The sequence below is a fragment of the Passer montanus genome, unplaced genomic scaffold (genome assembly GCF_014805655.1).
Source record: "Passer montanus isolate IOZ18808 unplaced genomic scaffold, ASM1480565v1 scaffold1452, whole genome shotgun sequence".
In the NCBI taxonomy this organism is placed as follows: Eukaryota; Metazoa; Chordata; class Aves; order Passeriformes; family Passeridae; genus Passer; species Passer montanus.
This window is the reverse complement of record NW_024361519.1, coordinates 1-8752: the sequence shown is the minus strand read 5'-3', so window position 1 is coordinate 8752 and position 8752 is coordinate 1. Positions and strand designations below refer to the sequence as shown.

At 54.2% G+C, this 8752-nt stretch overlaps 1 protein-coding gene across 1 annotated transcript; it reads right to left on the bottom strand.

Annotated features, from left to right (window-relative positions):
- Window positions 1–794: 794 nt before the first annotated feature.
- LOC120498328 (heat shock factor protein 1-like) lies at window positions 795–8746 on the bottom strand. Its single transcript, XM_039700908.1, has 4 exons — window positions 8637–8746; window positions 3962–4070; window positions 2267–2403; window positions 795–995 (listed from the first exon to the last, which is right to left on the bottom strand). Exons 2-4 carry the CDS (start codon window positions 3990–3992, stop codon window positions 828–830), a joined length of 336 nt encoding a protein of 111 aa, XP_039556842.1. The 5' UTR covers window positions 3993–4070; window positions 8637–8746; the 3' UTR covers window positions 795–827.
- Window positions 8747–8752: the final 6 nt, after the last annotated feature.

Genomic DNA, 8752 nt, shown 5'->3' with positions numbered 1-8752 from the left:
TCCTGCTCACCTCCATTCCCACATTCCATTCCCAATTCCCGGATTCATTCCCAGATTTATTCCCAGATTTATCCCCATTTTTTATTCCCGGATTTATCCCAAATTCCCAGACTTTATTCCCGTTTTTTGTCCGTACTGTTCCATGGCAGCAGCCGCCAGTCCAGCCTGTCCTGCTCGCCGTCATTCCCACATTCCACTCCCAATTCCCACATTTCCTCCAGGATTTACTCCAGGATTTATTCCCAGATTTATCCCCAGATTAAATCCAGGATTTATCCCAAATTCCCGGATTTTATTCCCGTTTTTTGTCCGTACTGTTTCATGGCGAGCAGCCGCGAGTCCAGCCTGCCCTGCTCGCCGCCATTCCCACATTCCATTCCCATTTCCCAGATTTATTCCAGGATTTACTCCAGGATTTATTCCCAGATTTAATCCAGGATTTTATTCCCAGATTTATCCCAAATTCCCAGTTTTTATTCCCGTTTGTCCGTACTGTTCCATGGCAGCAGCCGCGAGCCCAGCCTGTCCTGCTCGCCGTCATTCCCAAAATCCATTCCCACATTCCCAGATTCCATCCCCACATTCCCGTGGCTGTTCCCAGATTTATTCCAGGATTTATTCCCAGATTTATCCCCAGATTCATTCCCAGATTTAATCCAGGATTTATCCCAAATTCCCGTTTTTTGTCCGTACTGTTCCATGGCAGCAGCCGCGAGCCCAGCCTGTCCTGCTGGCCGCCATTCCCACATTCCCAGATTCCATCCCCACATTCCCGTGGCTGTTCCCAGATTTATTCCAGGATTTATCCCCATTTTTTATTCCGGGATTTATCCCCAATTCCCGGATTTTATTCCCGTTTTTTGTCCGTACTGTTTCATGGCGAGCAGCCGCGAGTCCAGGCTGTCCTGCTTGCCGCGCATGGCCTGCATGTCTGCCAGCAGCCGCGCCACGCTGTCCTGCCGCACCCGCACCTCCTCCCCCTTCAGCGACGACACCTGGGGGGAAATCAGGAAAAATCAGGAAAAACGGGAATTTGGGATGCTGGAAACCTGCAGGAATTTTTGAGGAATTTTTCAGAATTTTTTGAGATTTTTTTCCCAATTTTTTCTGGGTTTTTTTTCCGATTATTTCCGATTTTTTCCAGATTTTTTAATAGTTTTTTTTGCTATTTTTCTTAATTTTTTTGCAATTTCTTTCCAGGGTATTTGAGATTTTTTTCGAGAATTTAAAAGAATTTTAAAGAATTTATTGGGAATTTTTTGAGGTTTGCAAGGAAATTTTGGGGTTTTTTGGGATTTTTGTGCCCCCGTGGCTGTCCTGCCACACCCGCACCTCCTCCCCTTCAGCGATGACACCTGGGGGGAAAACGGGGAAAAAATCAGGAAAAACGGGAATTTGGGATGCTGGAAACCTGCAGGAATTTTTGGAGATTTTTTCAGAATTTTTGGAGATTTTTTTCCCAATTTTTCTCTCCCTCCCCATTCCCAAGTTGGTTTTTTTTGGGAATTGGGCTCACTCCCATTTTTCCCCATTTTCCCGAGCTCTCCCTCCCCACTCCCAGCTATTTTTGGGAATTGGGCTCACTCCCATTTTTCCCCATTTTCCCGAGCTCTCCCTCCCCATTCCCAGTTATTTTTGGGAATTGGGCTCACTCCCATTCTTTTTTCCCCATTTTCCCGAGCTCTCCCTCCCCATTCCCAGTTATTTTTGGGAATTGGGCTCACTCCCATTTTCCCGAGATCTCCCTCCCCATTCCCATTGGTTTTTCCTTTGGGATTTGGGGTCGCTCCCATTTTTTCCCCCCTCTCCCGAGTTCTCCCATTGCTTTTTTTTTGGGAATTGGGGTCACTCCCATTTTTCCCCATTTTCCCGAGCTCTCCCTCCCCATTCCCATTGGTTTTTTTGGGAATTGGGGTCACTCCCATTTTTTTCCTCCTCTCCCTCCCCATTCCTGTTGGGGTTTTTTTGGGAACTGGGCTCACTCCCATTTTCCCGAGCTCTCCCTCCCCATTTCCATGAGTTATTTTTGGGAATTCTGGTCACTCCCATTTTCCCCCCATTTTCCCGAGCTCTCCCTCCCCATTCCCAAGTTGGTTTTTTTTTGGGAATTGGGCTCACTCCCATTCTTCTCTTCTCATTTTCCCGAGCTCTCCCTCCCCATTCCCATTGGGGTTATTTTTGGGAATTGGGCTCACTCCCATTCTTCCCCATTTTCCCGAGCTCTCCCTCCCCACTCCCAGGTACTTTTGGGAATGCCGTGACTCACGCTGGTGACCTTCCTCTTGATGTTCTCGAGCAGGCGCTCCTGGCCGCGCAGGAAGAACGGGTGCTGGAACTCGGTGTCGTCGCGCTCCGGCTTCACCAGCCCGCCCTGCTCCAGGTGCACCACCTTCCGGAACCCGTCTGCGATGGGGAAAAATGGGAAAAATATGGGAAAAATGGGAAAAAATGGGGGGAGAAATCTGGGAATTTATGGGGGAAAATACGGGGAAACATCAGGGATAAATGGGGAATGAATGGGGAATGAATGGGGAAATTGAGCAGCCCGCCCGGCTCCAGGTGCACCACCTTCCGGAACCCGTCTGCCACGGGGAAAAATGGGAAAAATATGGGAAAAATGGGAAAAAAATCTGGGAATGCATGGGGGAAAATATGGGGAAAAATCGGGGAAAAATGGGGAATGAATGGGGGAAATGCAGGAATAAATGCAGGGAAATTGAGCAGGGGATAAATGGGGAATGAATGGGGAATGAATGGGGAAATTGAGCAGCCCGCCCTGCTCCAGGTGCAGCACCTTCCGGAACCCGTCTGCCACAAAAATGGGGAAAAACGGGGTGAAACACGGGGAAAATGGGAAAAAATGGGGGGAGAAATCTGGGAATTTATGGGGAAAATTCGGGGATAAATCGGGGATAAATGGGGAAAAAATGGGGAATAAATGCAGGGAAATTGAGCAGCCCGCCCTGCTCCAGGTGCAGCACCTTCCGGAACCCGTCTGGGATGGGGAAAAATGGGGAAAATATGGGAAAAATGGGGAAAAAATCTGGGAATGCATGGGGGAAAATATGGGGAAAATTCGGGGAAAAATGGGGAATGAATGGGGAAATTGAGCAGCCCGCCCTGCTCCAGGTGCAGCACCTTCCGGAACCCGTCTGCCACGGGGAAAAATGGGGTGAAACACGGGGAAAATGGGAAAAAAATCTGGGAATGCATGGGGAAAAATACAGGGAAAATTCGGGGATGAATGGGGAATGAATGGGGAAATTGAGCAGCCCGCCCTGCTCCAGGTGCAGCACCTTCCGGAACCCGTCTGCCACAAAAAACAAATGGGGAAAAACGGGGTAAAACATGGGGAAAATGGGGAAAAAATCTGGGAATGCATGGGGGAAAATTCGGGGACAAATGAGGGGAAAATGCGGGGAAAAACGGGGGAGAAATGGGGGGGAAATCCAGGCAAAATTCAGGAATAGATGGGGAAAAATGGGGGAAATCTGGGCAAAAATCCAGATTTCACTCCCACATGTGGAGCTGCCTGACGAAGCTGGCCGCAGAATTCCCAGATTTTGCCCAGAATTCCCATTTTTTCCCCATTTTTCCCTGGAATACTCACACATGTTGAGCTGCCTGACAAAGCTGAACCCCAGAATTCCCGGATTTTGCCCACAATTCCCAGATTTTCCCCAGAATTTCTGGAATTTTCCAGGATTTTTCCCAGTTTTACTCCCACATGTGGAGCTGCCTGACGAAGCTGGCCCCAGAATTCCCAGAATTTCTGGAATTTTCCCTGGAATACTCACACATGTTGAGCTGCCTGACGAAGGTGGCCCCAGAATTCCCAGATTTTTCCCCAGAATTCCCATTTTTCCAGGATTTTACTCACACATGTTGAGCTGCCTGACGAAGCTGGCCCCAGAATTCCCAGATTTTGCCCGGAATTCCCATTTTTCCCTGGAATACTCACACATGTTGAGCTGCCTGACGAAGCTGGCCATGTTGTTGTGTTTGAAGTACTTGGGCAGCACCTCCTTGGAGAACTGGCCCTGGTCCAGCACGTGGAAGCTGCTCCCGCTCTGGGGGGAAACGGGAAAAATCGGGAATTTTATGGGATTTTTGGGGAGTTCTTGGGATTTTGGGGGATTTTTGGGGGATTTTTTGGGGATTTTTTTGAATTTTTGGGGGGTTTATTTGGGATTTTTGGGGGGTTTTGACCTGGGATCCCTGGGATCCCCCTGGGAGGGTTTCTGGGATCTCCTTGATCCCCCCTGGAAAAGGCCCTGGAGGGATTCTGGGATCCGCCTTGGAAAAGGCTCTGGGATCTCCTGGGATCTCCTCCAGAGATCCCCAGGATCCCCCTGGGAGGGTTCCGGGATCTCCCGGATCCCCTTGGAAAGGGCCCTGGGATCTCCAGGATCCCCCTGGGAAAGGCCCTGGAGATTTTCCAGGATCCCCCTGGAAAAGGTCCTGGGATCTCTTGGATCCTCCAGGAATAGACCCTGGGATCCCCAGGATCCTCCTGGGAAAGGCTCTGGGATCTCCTGGGATCCCCCTGGAAAAAACCTTGGGATGAGCTCTGGGATCCCCGGGATCCCCCTGGGAGCGTTTCTGGGATCTCTGGGATCACACTGGAATCTTCCGGATCCCCTTTAGAAAAGGTCCTGGGATCCCCAGGATCCCCCTGGAAAAGGTCCTGGGATCTCCTGGATCCTCCAGGAATAGACTCTGGGATCCCCAGGATCCTCCTGGAAAAGGCTCTGGGATGTCCTGGGATCCCCCTGGAAAAAACCTTGGGATGAGCTCTGGGATCTCCAGGATCCCCCTTGGAAAAGGCCCTGGGATCTTCTGGATCCCCTTTAGAAAAGGTCCTGGGATCTCCAGGATCCCCCTGGGAGGGTTCCGGGATCTCCTGGATCCCCCTTGGAAAGGGCCCTGGAATCCCCCTGAGATCTCCTTGATCCCCCTGGGAGGGGCTCTGGAATCTCCTGGATCCCCCTGGAAAAGGTCCTGGGATCTCCTGGATTCCTCCTTAGAAAAGGCCCTGGAGGGTTCTGGGATCTCCTGAATCCCCCTGGAGAGGGCTCTGGGATCCCCCTGGGATCTCCTGGATCCCCCTGGAGAGGGCTCTGGGATCCCCCTGGGATCTCCTGGATCCCCCTGGAGAGGGCTCTGGGATCCCCCTGGGATCTCCTGGATCCCCCTGGAAAAGGCCCTGGAGGGTTTCTGGGATCCCCCTTGGAAAAGGCTCTGGGATCTCCTCCAGAGATCCCCATGGGAGGGTTCCGGGATCTCCTGGATTCCCCTTGGAAAAGCCCCTGGGATCTCCTGGATCCTCCAGGGAAAGGCCCTGGAATCCCTGGGATCCCCCTGGGAGGTTTTCCGTGATCTCCTGGATCCCCCTGGAGGGTTCAGGGATCTCCTGGATCCCCCTCTCCCAGCTGTTCCCAGGCAGGAGCACAGAGCTGGGCTGGGCAGGAGAATCCCGGAGAGGGAAAAGGGTCCTGGATCCCAGAGATCTGCCAGGGATGATGGGCTCGGGATCCTGGCCAAGGGATCCGGGAGAGGGATCCTGTGCTTGGGATCCTGGAGAGGGATCCTGGGCTTGGGATCCTGGAGAGGAAGCCTGGCCTTGGGATCCTGTCCATGGGAGCCCGTCCATGGGATCCTGGCCATGGGATCCGGGAGAGGGATCCTGTGCTTGGGATCCTGGAGAGGGATCCTGGGCTTGGGATCCTGGAGAGGAAGCCTGTCCATAGGAGGGATCCATGGAATCCTGTGCATGGAATCCTGACCATGGGATCCTGTCCATGGGATCCTGGGCTTACGATCCTGGAGAGGGATCCTGACCATGGAACTCTGGAGAGGGATCCTGGACAGGGAATCCTGACTGAGGGATCCTGGCAATGGGATCCTGACCATGGAATGCTGGTCTTGGGATCCTGGAGAGGGATCCTGGACAGGGAATCCTGACTGAGGGATCCTGGCAATGGGATCCTGACCATGGAATGCTGGTCTTGGGATCCTGGAGAGGGATCCTGGACAGGGAATCCTGACTGAGGGATCCTGGCCTTGGATTCCTGCCCATGGGAAGGACAGGGAATCCTGACTGAGGGATCCTGGCAATGGGATCCTGACCATGGAATGCTGGTCTTGGGATCCTGGAGAGGGATCCTGGACAGGGAATCCTGACTGAGGGATCCTGGCAATGGGATCCTGACCATGGAATGCTGGTCTTGGGATCCTGGAGAGGGATCCTGGACAGGGAATCCTGACTGAGGGATCCTGGCCTTGGATTCCTGCCCATGGGAACCTGGAGAGGGATCCTGTCCATGGGATCCTGGAGGAGGGTCCCGTCTATGGGAACCTGGCCTTGGGATCCTGAAGGAGGATCCTGTCCATGGGATTCCGTCCATGGAATGCTGGGCATGGGATCCTGGAGGGAGATCCTGTCCGTGGGATCCTGGCCATGGAATGCTGGCCTTGGGATCCTGGGCTTGAGATCCTTGCCATGGGACCCTGGAGGGGACCCTGGCCATGGGATCCTGAGCTTGAGATGCTGGAGAAGGATCCTGCCCGTAGCAGGGATCCATGGAATCTCACAGAGGAATCCATGGGATCCTGACCTTGGGATCCTGGAGAAGGATCCTGGCCATGGGAACCCGGCTGTAGGATCCTGGCTTGGGATCCTGACCTTGTCAACCTGAAGAGGGATCCTGTCCATGGGATCCTGGAGGAGAATCCTGGCCTTGGAATCCTGGCTGATGGATCCTAGAGAGGGATCCTGGCCATGGAATGCTGGAGGAGAATCCTGGCCTTGGAATCCTGGCCGATGGATCCTAGAGAGGGATCCTGGCCATGGAATCCTGGAGGAGAATCCTGGCCTTGGAATCCTGGCCCTGGGACCCTGGAGAAGAATCCTGTCCATAGGACAGATCATGGAATTTGGAGATCCATGGGATCTTGGCCGTGGGATCCTCTCCATGGATTCCTGGCCATGGGATCCTGGAGGAGAATCCTGTCCATGGGATCCGAGAGGAGGAGGATCCTGTCAATGGGATCCTGGCATTAGGATCATGGCCTTGGGATCCTGACCCTGGCCGTGGGATCCTGAGCTTGAGGTCCTGTCCATAGGAGGGATCCATGGAATCCCACAGAGGCACCCATGGGATCCCGGCCATGGGATCCTGGCCATGGGAACCTGAAGAGGGATCCTGGACAGGGAATCCTGACTGAGGGATCCTAGAGAGGGATCCCATCCATGGGGTATCCTGCCTTTGGTATCCTGGCCTTGGATTCCTGCCCATGGGAACCTGGAGAGGGATCCTGAAGAGGGATCCTGGGCTTGAGATCCTGGAGAAGGGTCCTGTCCATAGGAGGGATCCATGGAATCCCACAGAGGCACCCATGGGATCCCGGCCATGGGATCCTGCCCATGGGAACCTGAAGAGGGATCCCATCCCTGGGATCCTGAAGAGGGATCCTGGACAGGGAATCCTGACTGAGGGATCCTAGAGAGGGATCCCATCCATGGGACCCTGGAGAGGGATCCTGTCTATGGAATCCTGGCCATGAGATCCTGGAGAGGGACCCTGGAGAGGGATCCTGTCCATGGAATCCTGGAGAAGGATCCTGTCCATAGGAGGGTCCATGGAACCCCACAGAGGGATCCATGGAATCCTGACCTCAGGATCCTGCCCATGGGATCCTGGCCTTGTAAACCTGAAGAGGGATCCTGTCAGTGGAATGCTGGAGAGGAATTCTGGCCATGGATTCCTGGTCTTGGGATCCTGGGCTTGAGATCCTGTCCCTGGGATCCTGCCCATGGGATCCTGGAAAGCTTTGGCCTTTGGGATCCCCAAAGAGGGATTTTTGGGATCATCCCGTTCCAACCACACCACGGGCAGAGATCCTGTCAGTGGAATGCTGGAGAGGAATTCTGGCCATGGATTCCTGGTCTTGGGATCCTGGGCTTGAGATCCTGTCCCTGGGATCCTGCCCATGGGATCCTGGAAAGCTTTGGCCTTTGGGATCCCCAAAGAGGGATTTTTGGGATCATCCCGTTCCAACCACACCACGGGCAGGGAACTTCCCAATACCCTGAGTTGATCCGGCCGGGCCAGGGGCACTCCCAGGGATGGGATCCTCTGGGAATTCCATCCCAAAAATCCCAATTTTCCACGGGAAGCCATTCCCGTTTGCCATCCCAAACCCCTCTCCAGCTCTCCCAGAAAAACCCCTGGAAAAGGATCTCCTGGAATTCCCCTTCTCCAGCGGCGCCTCCCCAAAATTCCCAGCCTTCTTCCAGCTGCTCCGTATTCCCAAAATTCCTCCCGGCCTTCCCACAACTCCTAAATTACTCCCAGCTCATTATTCCCTAATTAGCGGCTCCCGTTTTAACCCGCTCCAAAGGTCGCCCCAGCCCTTCCCGCCGTTTTGACGTTTTTATTTCCCTCCTTATCTCCCACATTCCCGCGCGGAAAACCCGCGAAAAGCGGGGATTTTCGCGGGAAAAATGCTTTTTTCGCGGGAATTCCCCCGAGGGGCCGCGGGGCGCAGGCCAGGCCTGGGCCGGGCCGGGCCGCGCCGAGCCGGGGATCGCTCCCCGCCCTGCCGGGGATCCCTCCCGGTGCCCCGGCACTCACGGGGCTCCAGCAGATCAGCGAGTCGGTGTCGGGATCCTCCACGAGCGTCCACAGCTTGGTGAGGAAGGCGGGGACGTTGCTGGAGCCGCCGGGCCCCGCGCCCGCCGCCGCCGCCG

What these genes read in the sequence shown, in the direction of transcription:
- LOC120498328 (XM_039700908.1), bottom strand. Translation starts at nt 3,992, where the DNA reads ATGGCCAGCTTCGTCAGGCAGCTCAACATGT. An exon ending in CGTCAGGCAGCTCAACATGT is followed by an intron (nt 2,404 to 3,961) that starts GTGAGTATTCCA and finishes TCCCCATCGCAG; the next exon opens with ACGGGTTCCGGAAGGTGGTG. An exon ending in TCAAGAGGAAGGTCACCAGC is followed by an intron (nt 996 to 2,266) that starts GTGAGTCACGGC and finishes ATTTCCCCCCAG; the next exon opens with GTGTCGTCGCTGAAGGGGGA.